This window comes from Geotrypetes seraphini, chromosome 7, assembly GCF_902459505.1.
Source record: "Geotrypetes seraphini chromosome 7, aGeoSer1.1, whole genome shotgun sequence".
Taxonomy (NCBI): Eukaryota; Metazoa; Chordata; class Amphibia; order Gymnophiona; family Dermophiidae; genus Geotrypetes; species Geotrypetes seraphini.
Genome location: NC_047090.1, coordinates 95,390,509 through 95,408,378, shown reverse-complemented (window position 1 = coordinate 95,408,378; position 17,870 = coordinate 95,390,509). Strand labels below are relative to the sequence as shown.

General features: G+C 39.7%; 1 protein-coding gene across 1 annotated transcript in view; it reads right to left on the bottom strand.

The window, feature by feature from the left end:
• The window catches only part of LOC117364015 (protein farnesyltransferase subunit beta-like), a 146,174-nt gene that overhangs the window by 106,715 nt on the left and 21,589 nt on the right, over positions 1 to 17,870 (bottom strand). The window contains exon 2 of the mRNA XM_033952728.1: positions 14,968 to 15,032. Coding sequence (XP_033808619.1) covers positions 14,968 to 15,032 — 65 coding nt within the window. The remainder of the gene's footprint in view (positions 1 to 14,967; positions 15,033 to 17,870) is intronic.

Here is a 17,870-nt window from a genome sequence, read left to right as displayed (position 1 = left end):
GACAAACATGAACAAATAATTCTCAGAAAATCAACTAAAAAAAATGAGCCAAAAAAACACAAATAATCTTTAAAAAATTCTTCAACAAGCAGCAATAATAAAGGATCAGTATCTAGAAGAAGGCATTTACAAATAACTGCGTTTTAAGTAATTTTCTAAAGCTGCCCTTTTCACATTTTCATAATTGGCTAACAAGTGAGTTCCACAGTTTAACCCCTGCACAACAAAAAGGTCATTTTTCTGGTCTCTCAACATATTTTGGATTAACGTGTTTTTAATAAGGCTGAGTTTTCAGAACGCACTGATCTGTTTGGTAAATAATTGGTCATTTTGCTCTTAAATAGGTATAGTACCATACAAGAATTGATGACAAATCATTACTGCTTTATACAGTAGTGCAGTTTATAGCGCCGGCCATGGCAGTAACAGCTCAGACGCTCACAGAATTCCTATGAGCGGCCAGCGCTAAAAGCTGTGCTACAGTTTTGTTAAAGAGTGGGTAGGTGCGCAGAATTTAGAAATTTCACTTTTGTAGAATTCTGCTAGGAGTAAATTATGTATATATTTCTTTGCTTTCTATTTTCCTAGTAGTAATTTAAATTAAAAAAAAAAAAAAAAAAATATATATATATATATATATATATATACACATACATACATACATACATAACTTGTGTCTTAGTAGTGTTTCTTTTTCTTCTATTTTTCATGGGATCTTTATAAAAACCTTCAACTGAAAAATGTAGGACTTGATATTTTAAGCTACCTGAACAAACAGCATTAACTGGAGCAATTGGTAATTTTTAGCACGGTTATCTGGATAATGATCACTAGACAGTACCAATATGGTATTAGGGTTACTCAGTTAACAGTAGTATTCAGTCTGCTAACCAGTTAGCTATCCTTATAATGTTAAGACAGCAAAAAAGATTTCCTAACTTTGGCCCCTTTTATCAAGCCATGTTAGGCTTTTTTTATCGCCAGCCACTGTGGTAAAAGCAGGAAGGTGCGGCTCACTGGTCGAGCTGCTACTTCTACACCCAGAAGTTGCGAGATTAAATCTCAGTGCTGCTGCTTGTGACCCTGGGCAAGCCATCGCTTTGAATGTCAGCTTTGAAACATCAGTCGCAAAAGGCGGTATGCGTCAGAGCTATTATCACAGCGGCTGGCGATAAAAAACCCTAATGCAGCTTGATAAAAGGGGGCCTTTATCTGGGTAGTTATCCAAGTACTGGTCTGAATATCACCGATACCTGTATAAAGTGCCACCAGTCACTTTATACCCATATTTTTAGTGCTGACCATCAGGAATGGTCTGGCACTGAATATCTGGTGTTAAAAAAAAAACCAAAACAACCCAACAACAACTGTCATGGGCTGAATATTATCCCACTACACACTACACCTAGAGACCAGGGTCAGTAAACTTGAATTTTCTACTCTAATCAGAACCCCATATGGAAACAGATACCCACTCTGCAACACTAAAAGGCCTTAATCAAACACAGCAAACATTCACACAACATAAGACAGCAGGAAAAAAAGAAGTGGAGAAAAAGTCTCAGTTCTGCTTCATCTGGCAAAAGACTCCACTTCTTCAAAATAAGCACTCCTGCACGAAAGCAAAAAATATAGAAAAAAGCACTGCGATAGCCTGCAGAGTGATTTCCCACATTTTTCTTCATGGGTCCAATTTCAGTTAGTCGTCTTAATTTTTTTTTCATTAGCTTCTATGATACATTTTCTGCTGCAGTAGGTCCATGAAAAGGTTACAGGCGATGCTGCTATTTTCATTTGAAGTGGATGTTCTGTCACAACCACCATCATTAGTTCTACTGCTTAAGCTAAGAAACTTTTTTCTTTTTAATCCTGGGCAATATGTAACTTGCATATATAATTTTTCCTCTATCCATAAATGTTTCAATTTTCTCACCTCAGAGATGCACAGCAATTTCACTATCTTTGCTGCTGAATTATGTTGTATTCTCTGTTAACTTCCTGTGAATTTCTGTGCTAAGGGCTGGTCAGTGACAGTCAAATTTCAGTAGAGACATGATTTTAATTAATTTCCCTTCCCCTTTCTTAAACTTCCTGTGAGAGAGAAAAATCTCCAACACCTTCCCTTGTTAAATAGCCTTCACCATATCATCTAAAAAACATAAAAGCAGCTGTCTAGTTGGACAATCAAGTTTAGACCCAAGCATGCTTTGAGCTAGTTCACCGAAAGGGGGGGAGGGGAAGTCTCCTACTGTTGCTGGTTGCATCAACTTTACTGTTTCCATAGCAACCCAAATGCTGTCAAGTCATTTACCCCTTCTCACACCATCAGAATGTAAAAGATGAGCCAATGGACTCCTCTCCCAACACCACAAAATGGTTTTAGTCTGGCAGCAGGAAGAGCCTCTGGAAAATAAAACTTGCTCAAAACCTGCATAGGGGTAAGACTAATTGAGAGATTGGAAGGAGTTTTCTCCTGATTAGATAAGTAATCTAACTCAGAAGCTAAGAAATATTTGTCAAACTAACTTCTTGAACTGTGTGCGTCTTGTATGACTATTTGTACTTGGTTACTGCACATAGCTACAGACATCACTATCGATATATTCATACTGGCCACCCCAATCTTATAAAAGCAGCCAAAAATCTACACCTCCCTTATTTCCACTAAATTCTGTATGTACAGTAAATGCTATGATTTAACTCCCCCCCCAAAAAAAAACAACAACTCCCAAAACCCACACTACTCAATGTGCTCAGTTCCTTTAGACTAGTTATATAGTATGTACATATAAAAACAACATACCTCTCTGATGCTCCTCAATTTCTTTTTTTTTTTTTTTTTTGTTCTTAAGGCTCCCTTTATCAGTAACTCTGCTCTATTCAAAATGCCACTTGCTGATTATCTATCCTCTTAGGTTCTGGCTAGAGGATATTCAAACGAACATAGTTTCAAATCATTCACCTGTAATTCAAAAATTACATATCAGAATCTTTTGATCTACTCCTCAGAAACGGAACTACTGGACAGGTGCAGAATTTTGCCTCATGCACATTTCCAGACCTCAAATTTTGAGGGTGCCCACAAAATTATACCTTGCTTTGCTGCTGCTTTCTATCTCTCCCCCACCCGAATGACCCTCCACATATTTGAGCTTGTGAGGGTCCCCAGCCCAGCCCGCAAGAAGTGCAGCTCCCATTTTCTCCCATTGCCACCTCCGTATCAGGCATCCCCTACCTGAACACATGCTCAGTTTCTAAGACATTGAGTATGAGCAGGAGAGTCCTGCACCCTGTGCCTGCTCAGTTTGGCAGGGGATTGCTAAATTAAAGAGAAGAGAGGGTAATAGGATGATTATAAAAACTATCATATTCTAATTATTCCAAAAATTTTTTATAATTGCCCAAAACAATTTCTGTTTTCATAACTTCATCTTATCATCCAAAAGGTTTTTTATCCTACTACACTTTGATTTTTCTATAAGTATCTCTTTAAACACCAAATATTACTAAGGGAGATGAGCATATCATAAGATTTAGGAACTCAAATCATAGGACCTCCTATGATTAATTATCATTCCAGGTCCGCATCCTGTGCTCCATTTTTTTTATTATATATGATGCTTGCTCCTCCCACCCTATCTTATAAATTAATTGTGTGTGCTGTGTTGTTAAAACATTAATTTTTATCAAATCACTGGTTTCTTACATAACATTAGTGTCTATCAGAATGCTAGTTTCTTGAATGTCACCATAACAAAGGTAAAGAAGGCAACGCTAAATCTATTATATACGAAGGCTGTTCAAAATGTATCAGACCTTTATTCATAAAAATGACTTGTATTCAGATACAACAATCTTATTCTAATCTCCTTGGGCTGCCATACACTTCTTCCAACGGTTCAGCCACTGTCGGAAGCAGCGCTGGAACGCCTCTTTTGAGATTACTCGCAACTGGTCCATCACATTCTGCATGATATCTTCTCTTGACTGAAATCTGGTCCCTCTTAGGGGCATTTTCAGCTTGGGGAAAAGCCAGAAATACATGGGGCCATGTCGGGAGAGTAGGGAGCCTGAGGAATCACAGGTGTGTTGTGTTTGGCCAGGAAACTCCATATCAAATGTGAAGAATGGGTAGGTGCATTATCGTGATGAAGCTGCCAATTGCCCGCTGCCCACAGGTCCGGCCGTTTGCGTCTCACGGCGTTACCAATGCAACACAGTACCTCTTGGTAGTAACCCTTGGTGATGGTTGTGCCATGTGGTGCGTACTCATGATGAATAATGCCACTGGAGTCAAAGAAGATGGTCAGCATGACTGATATTGCTGCAGACATGCCTTGCTTTTTTTGGCCTCAGGGATGTTGAATGCGTCCATTGTGATGACTTCAACTTGGTTTCTGGGTCGTACCCATAAACCCAGGATTCATTGCCAGTGATCACTGTGCTGAGGAAGTTGGGATCACTGTTCACAGTCTCCAGCATGTCCTGTGCGATCTCCAAACGGAGTTGCTTCTGCTCGATCATTAGCAGCTTTGACACGAACTTTGCTGAAATTCTCCTGAAGCCCAAATCCCCAGTCAAAATGGAATGAACGGATCAAATGCTGATGCTTGCCTCGTCTGCAAGTTCTCTGATCATGATTTGACAATCCTGCATCACCATGGTCCTCTCTTGGTCAATGACGATCTCATTTCTGGATGTTGAGGGCCTACCAGAACATGTTTCACTCTCCACTGATGTGTGGCCATCTTTGAAGCAGATGTACCACTCCTTTATCTGTGTGGTGCCCATTGCTTTGTCCCTGTTGAATCTTGCGGATCATTTCCACTTGGGAATCGCCAAGTTTTACACAAAATTTAATGCAGTAGCATTGTTCAACTTTTTCTGTCATTTTGTCAAAAATGAAAATCAGACAGCGCTCACTTACACTTCCTCACTCATCGGCAGTCTGCCAGTGACTGACAGCTTCTGTAGGCAGGAAAAAATTCAAAGCATGTTCATTAGGGTTGCCTACATACGTGCACCAAATTATACCTCCCTAGCTTTATTTGTTTACACAAGAAAAATTAAGGTCTGATACTTTTTGAACAGCCCTCGTACTTATAGGTGCTACACTAGAGTAGAGTCTATTGTCAAACAGACAAGAAGATCCAAGCTTAAGAGGCTCTACCCTTGAGTGAATCCCTTTGTACAGAAGTGCGACATGGTATTATGATGGGTAGAATAGGAGAACAATTTTTACAAGTTCCACATCTGTGATGGATTTTTGGTGGAAGCAGATATAAAGAAAGCAGCAGAGATGTTCCATGAATAGTAAGCTCTATCACTGATGAAAGAACATCTCTGACGTACAGGATTGTTCAACTATGAAAAAAGTATATAGCCAAAGTGGATCCTTTGCAGTCAACTGAAGCCTGGAAATTCTGGCAGGCAAAGAAAGGGAATATACTGTTCAAAACCAGTCAAGTTTTGACTGTTTGAGCTGTTTGAGATAAAATGACAGAGTAGTTGAAATGGAGAAATCTGTCAACATATAAGTCTGACAAAGACGGCATCCAAACTTAACCATAATCCAGCCATCATGTCCTGGTGGTGTAGTGGTATAGACTCTGGAGCTTCCAGGCAGATTTAATCAGAAAATACTAATGTACAGAAAATGGGGACTTGTATACATACCACCCTTTTGCTGATTTGACATTCAAAGCCATGGGCACTGAAGGATTAAGTGACCATTGCAGTTTATCACTTCCATGACAAGATTGAATTTTGTTAAGGTTAGGCCAGTACTGAGGGAGATAATGGAAGCACCCATACTGATCAATGAAGATACAGGAGCTGTGGTACCAGGGTAAAACATAATGTCAGTACTGAGTCTCGATGCAGGTATATAACACAGAGCAGGATGGATCGGTATCAAGCAGAAACTGATGCTAAAGCTGTGCTGGTACTGATGGCAAAATAATAACAGTTTATATACCGCAGGACCATGAAGTTCTATGTGGTTTACAATGATTAAAAGGTATTACAGATTGAGTGGAATAAACAAAATTCAGAGTTAGTGAATAACAGTTCTAAAGATCATTTGTTGAGGACTAAGATTGTGTAGAGATGTCAAGGCCAAAATTATTGTAAGTCGATGGCTAGCCATTCACCAGAAAGATGCTCTGCATATGGTGAGCGATTGAACCGATACCAAGGGCTATGAAGCTGTTACTGTAGGTGCCACAGGTGTCAAAGCGTTGAAAACCCCAATGGGCAGAGCACTTCAGAATTGACAACCTGCATGGATGACTGATGGCGTCACTGATAGGCATGCATCGAATGATTCGATGCTGAAAATGCCAGTGATGGTGGAGATCGATGCTCTCTGGTACCAAAGGGAATGGAATCAATACCACTCAGGACGATCAACCTGTGGAAAGGTAGTATCTATACCGTATGCTACTCATCTGGTACTATAGGTGTAGCAGGGTGTCGAAGCATTGAGAACCTCAAGAAGAGGCGCACTTCAGAATGACAGCCTGCATCGATGGCATTGAGGAACGGAATACATCAAGAGACTCGATACGAGATATGCCCATGATGCTTGATGATGTTGATGGAAGAAGTTGATGTACCTGGTACCACTAGGAAACGGTACCAGAGATGAAGTCTAACTTGCTGGGTACCCAACTCCAGGCCTAAAATCTGTTTATAGAAAATAAAATGCAGGAACAAAAAAGAATAAAAACAGCTGTTTGGTAAGGCATTGTTCTTCTTGTTCAGTTAGTTTTTGGGGGTTATTGTTTTTTAAAATATAGCCCTGGAAGATTGGGAAGAGATCCAGCAGGAAAGACCCACACCATGGGTCGAGTGAAAAGAAGGCCAAAAAGCCGTTGACACCGTCGGCGGGAAGAAAGGCTACAAAAACACCTAGAGGCCCCGAAATTGAAAATAAAGAAATTTACTTGAAATTGTAAAAGATTGAAAAGAAAAACAAGTAACAAGAAAGAAATAAGGAAATTAAGGAAAAATACAAAGCAGGAAGGCAAACTCAACTAGACAAAGTTTAGATAGGTGTTCTTCACTCTACGAAAAATGAAAAACTGATGACAGACGGGAAAGTATTCCCGCATGCGTGGTGCGGGCAGTGTTAAAGCTTCTAAAGCTTAAAATGACAGTACACTTTTTTATTGTCCGTACCAGGCTCTGTGGATGACGTCACCCACATGTGAGAATATGCTGTCTGCTTGTCCTGGGATAACATAAGAACTGTCATACAGAGTCAGATTAAAAAGGTCATCTAACTCGGTATTCTGCTTCAAACAGTGGCTAAGTCAGGTCACAGGTACCTAACAGAATACCAAGTAGTAATAAGCTTACGTGCTACTGATCCAAGGGATAAGAAATGGCTCCCCCCAGGTGTACCTTAATAACAGTTTAGAGGCTTTACCTCCAGAAACATATCCTAATCAATCCAGATTAACCTGCTTTTACCATATCTTCTGGAAACCAGTGGAAGAGCTTAACTACAAATGTTTTGAAGGTGTCTGCTATTGAACAATACTTGAAGTGAATGCAGACCTCCTTTTCATTTCATCATAAACTACATTGTTAGTCCAATAAAAAAAAGGTATTTTTTACTTCATGTTTTTGTTTTATTTCTGCATATTACCATTTCATCAAAGATAGCATGTGTGATAAGACTATGGATAAGGCAAGGCTGCAAAATAAACCATGTTGCATATTGACTACTATTGATATAAGGTGGCCTCCTGATCTGGGTAAAACCATCTGGAACTAAAGCTGACATATGATGATATAAAACCAGAAATAAAAAGCCTGACTACATTTATTTATTTAATCCATTTTCTATCCCATTGTCCCCAAAGAGCTCAGAATGGGTTAACGTAACATAATTAGGTTTTTATTATTATTAGGTTTTTATATACTGCCTATCAAGATTATCAAAGCGGTTTTACAATCAGGTACTCAAGCATTTCCCCTATCTGTCCCAGTGGGCTCTCAATCTATCTAACATACCTGGGGTTATGGAGGACTGAGTGACTTGCCTAGGGTCACAAGGAGCAGCGCGGGGTTTGAACCCACAACCCCAGGGTGCTGAGGCTGTAGCTCCAATGACTGCACCACACATTCCAACAGTAATCTTATATACCGCTACAACCTCACAGCTCAGCGCAGTTTACATGAAAGAGAACTGTGCATATGCAGGGAAATGACAATTCTATATAAAGCATTCAAGGGGAAAAAAATGGAAATATAACAGCTGATATACTAAGAATTCTTCATAAAGAGATAAGTTTTTAATAATATCCTGAAGTTAATGTAAGATTGGGAACTGGAGATCAACTTATCAAAGATCTTATCCTAAAGGGCGGCTTGGTAAGCTAAACTTCGGCTGAAAAATCTTTTAAATCGGCAACCCCTAACCGCAGAAAAAGCAAAAAAAAAAATCTCATTTCACGAACAAGGCGTCTACCATTTGCAAAGAGAAAATACTCAGAGATGCAAGTTGGAATTAAACCATGCAGAGTTTTATAACAAAAACACCCAAATTTAAATATAATTCTCAATTCTATTTGTTAGAGGTTAAACATACATAATTTCAGTACAAGTTTACGATACAAGTTTTTATCCTAACTTGGTACATACTAGGGGGTCTAAAATTTTAAAACATAGTTTACTGGTTACAATTTGCCATAGTTATCCTTACAGTACAAGGTTTTCAGTACAACTTTTATTCTAATTTCACACACGGACAGTTTATAGGTTGGAATTGCCATAGTTATAATGCAAGATTTTACAATACAAGTTTACTTTACGGGACACATACTGGTTCTGGTACCAATATACATTTATTTGAAGTCCATGGGTCAAGGGCAGAGAATAGGAGAAGAGATATGTTTTTATTACTTTTCTAAAGTTGAGGAGTCCTTCCAGAGATCCAATTTTGCGAGGAGTCGATTCCAGTGGCTCAGTATGAAGTGAGAGTAGGACCATCGTTTGGCAGTTTGCAGTTGAGGGGCACGATCAGGGGGCATTTTGAGGCACATTTCATCCTGGGAGCGGAGGACCCAGTTCGGTTCGACAGAGAAAGTTTAGCCGTCACATGGCGCCATATCGTGCAAGGATTTGAAGGCACAATGTTTGGCTACGGGCAGCCAATGAGCTGAATCTAGAGGCTGGCAGACAAGGTTGCGGGCATAGAGATTTTTTAGAAGCCTGATTGCTGCGTTTTCAACATACTAGAGACATCATATATTCTTTGCCTTGAGACCGTTGAATAGCACATTGCAGTAATCCATGCAGGAGAGTACTAAGGCAAGGGTAGTTGGGCGAAGTCACACTCTGAAAAGTAGATCCTTATTTTTCAGAGTTATTGCAGGTAGTAAAATGAGGATGATACCAACTAAGAGATATGGTTGGAAAGCGACAGGTTGCAGTCAAGGAGCATTCCTAGGCTGCGCACTTGGTCTTTTGCAGTTATAATAGTCAAAGGGACAGGCGCAGTTGTAGCATGCTTTGCAGATCCAAAGGAGTTCCGTCTTGGAGGCATTTGGTTGTAGTCTATTGACGGACATCCAGTTTAAAAAAAAAATTTTTTTTTAATTTCCGAGAGACAGTTAAGGAGTTTCACAATCTGGGTGTCATAGGCTTCTCCTAGCAGTAAGTACAGTTGGAAGTCATCTGCGAAGGAGTGAATCTGTATTTGATATTTACGGGCTATGTCTAGCAATACACACAAACAAAAAGAGGTAGACGAGATGTCCAAAAACAACCAAACAGTTACTTTGATACAAATAACCAAATGCTATAAAAGTCTATGGTTTGATATCCATCATATCTAACAAGTCTTTCTATGAAAGTCACAAGTCTATGAATGGCGGCCTATCTTTTATTAGACAGGTCTTCTGAGTCATCCCAACAGAAACCCCAGTTTCAGCATCCGAGGATGCCTTCTTCAGGGATTTGTGAGAACACTGACAAAAATAAAATGAATATAGTTCTTAAAATAAAAGTATTGATAAACACAATAATGGATAAACATAGAGCAACCAGAAGAAACATGCATATATAGAAAACATGCATAATGTAAAATAAAGGCATAAATATTGATAAATCCATATAAAGTGTAAAATGCATACATAATTAAATAATTGTAAAATGTATCATAAAAGATAAATTAAATGAGATAATCAATAAATAAAATAATCAAATATTGACTTGTGGAGTGAGCAAATATAGTCAAACAACGCATGAATATCAAGAACTGCATTAAAGATATAATTTGATGTAATTCTCAAAATGAAAATATTGGTGGACTAGAGAAACCCAGAAAAACATACATATGTAGAAATACATCCATAATATGAAATACTAGCATAGATAGTGAGAAAACCATGTACAGTAAAACCTTGGTTTATTAGCATAATTTGTTCCAAAAACACACTTGTTATCCAAAACACTCGTATAGCAAAGCAAATTTTCCCATAAGAAATAATGGAAACTCAGATGATTCATTCCACAACCCAAAAACTTTAATACAAAATACTATACATACCCGTATTGCAAGACCTTGCTCATTTAGAACAGTCACTACACTCCTGTAGCGTCAGAGAGAGAAGAACCATCAACTCAGTTGTGATGTGAAGCGTGTATACTGTATGTACTTGTATTGCTTGTATAATCAAGTTAAAATTTAATAAAATGTTTTGCTTATCTTGCAAAACACTTGCAAACCAAGTTTCTTGCAATCCAAGGTTTTACTGTAAAATGTAAAATGCATACATAATTTAAACAATTATAAACACATCTTGAGCATAAAATAAATGAAACAATCAAACCATCAATAAAACAGCCAAATATAGGACTTTTGATGTAGGTAACTATAAACTGCGTTAAAAATAAGAGATGAGCAAGAAAAAGCAAAAGAGAGGTAGACAACCAATAGAAATGAAGATCAGCAATAATGGTTTCAGAGAGGCATATATAAAATAATAAAATCTGAAGCATACTAAGCAAATAAAACAGTAGTCAATGGACAACGCTTTAAACACTACAGGAATCTGTGACACAATGTCAGAGAGGTGCAGAAAGAAAACTGGGTCATACATGTAGTGTTGGGAAAATAAATTGAGGCATGCAATAGTGCCATATAGGTCTAATGCAGAGATTGAATAATAGGGGTAATAGTGATAATTCTTTTCTAGCAGTTATGCCTCTTGTTCAGTTAATACAAATTCAGTTCCTCCAAAATATGATGGTAAAACTCCAATATAATGCAAGATGATCAGACCGTTTCGCCCTTGCTCATGAAGCTGTTCTGGCTGCCTATCACTACCAAAATAAAGTTTAAGATTTTAATGTTGGTTCTTCAGACATTTCTTTCTGGCATTCTCCTCCAACCAATTTCATTCCTCATTGCTAATATTTCAATAAGATCATTAACTGGTTTTGCCTTCCCCTAAGGCAGACTTGCCAAATCTGGCCCACGGTGTAATAAAATTTGACCCACCAGATAATTACCAATTTGCACTTAAGCTGGCCCACCGGCAGACATTCTTGTTACCCAATCAAGTACAAATGCTGCGTCAGCTGTAGGTTCACGTGGCTTCCCGGTCTCGCATTAAAGCAGTCTGCAGAGGATTTCTGGTTGGCTGTAGTGATCCTAGCAGGCTGCCGTAGCCTCAGCAGCACATTTCCTCTGCCACAGTCCTGTACGTCGGAGGCGGGGCAGAGGCCGACGGCAGCCTGCTAGGATCACTACAGCTGACCGGTGATCCTCTGCAGGCTGCTTTAATGCGAGAGTGGGAATCCAGGATGGAGGGAGGGAAGGGAAAGAGATCCAAATCTCCGGGCCAAAAGGAAAGATGCCAGACCCCCGGGGGAGGGAAGGGAAACGAAAGGGAAGAAGAAAGAAGGAGACCCTGGCAAGCGAGTTAGCAGAAGACAACCAGAACCTGGGACCACAAAATGATTTTGAATAATGACCAAACAAAAGGTAGAAAAAAATAATTTTATTTTCTGTTTTGTGATTACAATATGTCAGATTTGAAATGTGTATCCTGCCAGAGCTTGTGTTGGACAGCAGGCATGAACTAGGACCAAAAGAGAGAGAAAGTGTCTTTTTTATTTATTTTGTTTACATCACAGGACTGGCGTGGGGTTGGAGAGGTTGTAACCCTATACTTCTACTAACATAACATAACATAATAACAGATTTCTATACCACATAACCCTTAGTTCAATGCAGTTTCCAAAAGATTATGCTATGAGTGAATAGAGATAATGCAATATGCAAGAATTAGCTAGCTACAAATTTAGAAAAAAGAAAAGTTTACAAGAATTTTCTGTAATGTTTATAAGATATTGATCTGGTCAGTAATGGTCGGAATTCTTTATCGAATTGAGCTGCTTGATAGGAAAGACAGTGCCCTTGATATTTCTTATTTTTACAGCCCTTAACAGAAGGGAACATAAATAGGGCATGGGATTGTCTACTGTTCCCGTGAATCATAATAACAAATCTATCAACAAGGTAAAACGGAGCGGCACCAAAAGCGACATTATAGTATAAACATACCAAATTAAAGATCACCTGGGCCTCAACTGGGAGCCAGTGTAGCTCACAGTATTGGGGGGTTACATGATCATACTTCCTCAGTCCATAAATCATTCTAACTGCTGTCTTTTGGACCAAGGTTAGCCAAGCCAAGTTTTTCTTTGTACTTGTCAGATATATAAAATTGCAGTAGTCCAGAATGCTAAGTAATAGCGTTTGAACTAAAAGTGTAAAAGCAGTAGCGTCAAAATAAGCTCTGATAGTGCGGAGTTTCCATAGAGTTTAACAACTCTTCTGGACCACAGTATCTATTTAATTTTTCATAGTTAGACTCTGATCAAAAAACACTCCCAAGATTTTAATTGTAGGGCTTATTGGAAATTATACTGAGTTGATCTTAATTGTTGATTCTGGAATTATCTTTTTTGATGATGCAAAGAAAAACTTAGTTTTATCCTGATTTAATTTTAACTTAAATTCTTGCATCCAAGATTCCATTGTGCTTAACACTGACTTGATAACTTGGGTGCTGTTGGATAGTGTATTACAACAGGGAATGATTATTGTAATATCGTCAGCATAGCTAAACATCTTTAGGCCTAATTTGCTCATCCAGTAATCCCATGAAAGAAGATATACATTAAAGAGTGTTGGAGACAGTGGGGAGCCCTGTGGGACACCACATGGGTTTTTCCAAGCTACTGACAATAGATCCTTAAATTTAACCTGGTAAATTCTTGGATTCCAGGAATCCTTTAAACCATGATAAGGCTATCCTGGATTCCTAAGAATCCAGAAATTCAAGCAATTTACAATGGTCGACTAAATTGAACACGCTATTCAAATCAAACTGAAGCACCAGTTTACTCAAAAGATTATTTAAGTGGTCCAAAAGTGAAGCTATTACAGTCTCTGTGCTATATTGGGATCTGAAACCTGATTGAGAATCATGCAACAGGGAGTGGGATTCCAAATATTTTGTTAATTGAATTTGTACCAACCCCTCCATGATATTTATAAAGAAGGGAATGGACGCTATCGGCCTATAGATAGAGGTCAGGGAAAAGGAGTCCTTTTTATTTTTAACAATAGGTGTAATAATTATATTACCCTCCTCTTGTGGAAAAATACCTTTATCTAAGAAATCAATAATCCATTCTAAGACTAAGGGGTCCTTTTATTAAGGTGCACGTTTAATGCATGCTAAATCAATTAAGACCCCTAAGTATCTTAATAAAAAATTTGGCCTGCAACTTAGCCTATGTTTTAGATTTCGGCCCCTTATGTAATTGAGTTTGACACCCCTGCCCTAAGGTTATGCATTTTGTTGCGACAACTGTTTTTGCCATCTTTTCCCCAAATTGTTGAATTTGCTATCAGCCTATATGAAAGTTGAGTTCTCTGAACCTTGATTTAAAGCTGACACGAAAGACCCCTCAAATTCTGCTGAAGCTAAGTACAAATTGCATTACATATACCATACAGTGACTTTTAAGTACACCAGCAAACAACTATGTGAACTTTTTTGAAATTGAGCAAATACACTATCTTTGGAGTTAGTGATCAAAGTTTTTATAAAACAACAATGACTGGAAGGTGAACTCTTCACCCAAGGGAGGTTTTCCAGCCTTCCTTATAGAGTTTCATATCTCTGAGTATTTTTATAAATCCAAGTTTGATCACTCTCCATAAGTTTTGTAACTAATCTAGGTCAGTTGTACTACTAGATATTGTCAATCTTTTTCTGACCTTGAACTTATACTTAACAACCCTGAACCTACTATAGTAAATTGACACAAAAGACTAGGCTATTTGAGCAAGTATCTATAGGGGGTATTAAATACTGGGGGCTCCTTTTACGAAGTCACGTTAGTGGCTTTATCGCATGCACCTTTTTAGCGCATGCTAACCCTCGCGCTAGCCAAAAAACTACCGCCTGCTCAAGAGGAGGCGGTAGCGACTAGCGCAGACAGCAAATTAGCACGCGCTATTACGCACGTTAAACCGCTAATGCGGCTTCGTAAAAGGAGCCCTAGATTTCTTAACTGCAATATTTTAAATTTATTTTACTATTACAGATTTTTGGGTTTGTTTATTTTTTTTACCGATTATACTGTTATATTAGTTCTCCAGTTTTTCCTAATGTTAAACAAATCATGAACAACCTGATTGGTAAAGATTTTGTGCTATTCATTTATCTGTTTTTATAAACTGCTGCTTTCTATAATCCATTTATTGTAAATTGTATTATTAATCTTGTATTACGATGATCACATACTGTTCAAATGAATAAATGAGCAAGAGAGCATATTTTATTTCCTTAGTACTGTATATATTAAACAGTTTGAAATTCAGGAATCTAAGACAGCAAACTCAATACAAATCAAACATTGAAAACAACTTACTGTGACCATCTCCGGGTAATCCTGAAAGCATTAAATACTTCTTGTACTTTATCTTCTACTTTTGTCTGGCGTAGTTCCAGTGATGAGATTTTCCAGAAAGGGGGGAAAAAAAACAAGAGAGAGAGAGTGTTAACGTGTTTTTTTTACATAATTAATATAGTTGAGAGGGGGCTCATGCATACTTAGAACTTTCTCTTTCTCCTTCTGTGCCTCTGGATAATAATCTTTATTGAATTATACTAATTAAGTCATTTTCAGCCACTGGGGATATCCTTGGAAACAATAAATATACATGAGACATATAAAACTCTTTCAAACGCATATGGATACATGAAGACATGAACCGATATCCTGAAGACACAAAACACAATGAATATCCTCCAACATAGCTGGATATGGATAGTTCTCTCAATGCTCAGAGAAATGAGTTTTTCCTGGGGAGCAATGTTTCTTTCACTATTGACAAGTAGTATCAGCCACACAAATAGAGACTCCCATACCTGAGGACTTTGCCCAAGTCACCAATTTGAATTGATTCATTTAAAAAAAATAAAATCAGACTCTCCAATTCATTCTAAAGCAGGAGCGGCAGCGCTGCCTCTTGCTGGCCATTCACTGCCACTCCTGCTTTAGGAGGTGAGGAGCAGTCAGGAAGTGCTGCATAGGCCTTTGTAGTATCTTCCAGCTTCCCCCCTGGCCTCCTGATCTTACCTTCAGCTAATTAGGGCAGCCAACAAAGGATTGCCAGTGCACATTCCCTCTGCTGAGATCCCACCCCTGATGACAGAGGAGGGGCAGGACTGCAGCAGAGGGAATGTGCTGCGGAAACCGACGGCAGCCTGCTAGGATTGCTACAGCACCGGCGATCCTTTGCAGGCTGCCCTACGCTGAAATGTGAGACCTGGAGGCCAGGGGGGAAGCCGGAGGACGCTACAAAGAAGGGGGAAACATGCAGGCCTTCGAGGGGGGGGGCCCTGGCTTAGAAGTACACGGAGGGAGGGAAAGGGGGTCCAAAGAGACGTGCATATGCCAGACTGGGGAGGGAGAAGAAATAATGGGTCTAAAAACAGGCGAGGGAGAGAGATGGTGGATAAGGAAAGGAACAGAAAGGGAGAGAAGTTGGACACAAGGGATGGTTGGGGGGGTTAGAGATACTGGATAGGAGGGTAATTGGGAACAGAAAGGGAAAGGTGGTGGGAAAGGAGGGAAAGATGCTGGACGAAAGGGTAGTTGAGAAAAGGAGAGATGGTGGATCTGGTGATGGTGGGGTCCATCGCTGCAGCTGCAGGGATGGAGCCAAAAAAAAAAAAAGGAAAGATGCCAGACCTTTGGCAGAAGAAAGGGAAATGGAAGGAGAGGACTGAGATGGAAGATGGATGGTTAACACGGAGAAAGAATGAGCAGGGTACAAAAGCGCATGCTTTAAGCAGCAATTGCTAATTAAGCTGCTAGCTTTCGCTCTAGGTGTGCAAAAAGTACATGGAAAATAACACGACACAAATTTTACTAAAATAGTTATTTTGTTTATTAATTGTCATAATGGACTTTAAAAGGTTATTGCGTCATCTGGGAGGTCTTTACAGATGCCAAAATGCTGGCCTTTCTGACAAAGATCTTAATCTGAGAATTCGTTGCTCCCCAATATGTACCTTTTGTCCTGCATGACATCATTACTTGTCAACCAATCCATTAAATTTGGGCAAAGAACTTCCTTTTAACATGGAATAAAAGTTTCAGAAATCATATTTTTTGTTTACATTCATTTCTGAATATACATTACTAGTGTTTTACATTAACGGGTGTTTTTTTTTTTTTTTAATTTGTCTCTCTCTCCTTGGACGCTGTCATTCTTTCTGTCTGTGTTTTTCCCTGGCCCCCTGTCTATCTTTATTTCTAACTCTATCCTCTTCCCTCAATCCTGCATGTGCCCTTTTTTCTTTCTCCTCCCCACTTCCTTCCAACATCTGCTCCCCCTGTCCTCCATACTTCCATTCAGTGTCTGTCTCCCTCTCTCTACCCCTTCCATCTACTGTTCACCCTCTGTCTTGCCCCTTCCATTCACTGCCCTCTCTTCTCTTTCCATCCAGTGTCCGCCCTCTCTCTCTCTCTCTGTTCCATATGGCCTCTCTCCATCTCCTCCTTCCTTTTCCCTTGGTCTGGCATACCTTCCTCCTTCCCTCCATTCCCTGCCATCTCTTCTTCCCTCCAAGCCATTCTCTCCCCCTCTGCTCCCTTTCCTCCTTGAACTACTTCATCGGGCAGCAGCAGCATTCACAATTCATTGCTGTTGCTGGCTTCAGGTCTTCCTCTCTGGCGGGTGCTCACTTTTTACCGCAACTTCATGAAAACAGGAATTAGGCAGGACCGGCCAGAGAGGAAGGCCTGAAGCCGGCAACAGCAGCGAATTGTAAATGCTGCTGCTGCTCTCCCCCCCCCAGCCCAACCCCCGCTGACTCTGCAACCCTCCCAGCGAGATGACTTTAATAACATACCTCCCTCCAGCGTTGGCAACTGCAGAACGTTAAACAGGCTGCTTCGCGGCTTTCTTCTGCCATCGAGTCCCTCTGTCGCATCATTGATGACGTCATCAGTGACGCGGCAGAGGGACTCAACTGCAGGAGAAAGCCGTGAAGCAGCCTGTTTAGCTTACTGCGGCTGCCAATGCTGGAGGGAGGTTTGTGCCGGTATGTGCAGAAGCAGTATGTCCCTTCCCCTCCAGTACCTGTGCAGCACTTTGCGCGGCGTATCCTCCCATGATCCTGAGTCGGCCACAGCCCTCAAGTGTGGGCCCTAACCGCGCATCCGCTCTCCTGCCTGCCACGTACCTACGGATCATGCAGGTAGGAGTGCGCATGCGCGGCTAGCGTTTTATTATATAGGATTACATTTCATATGCATTATTA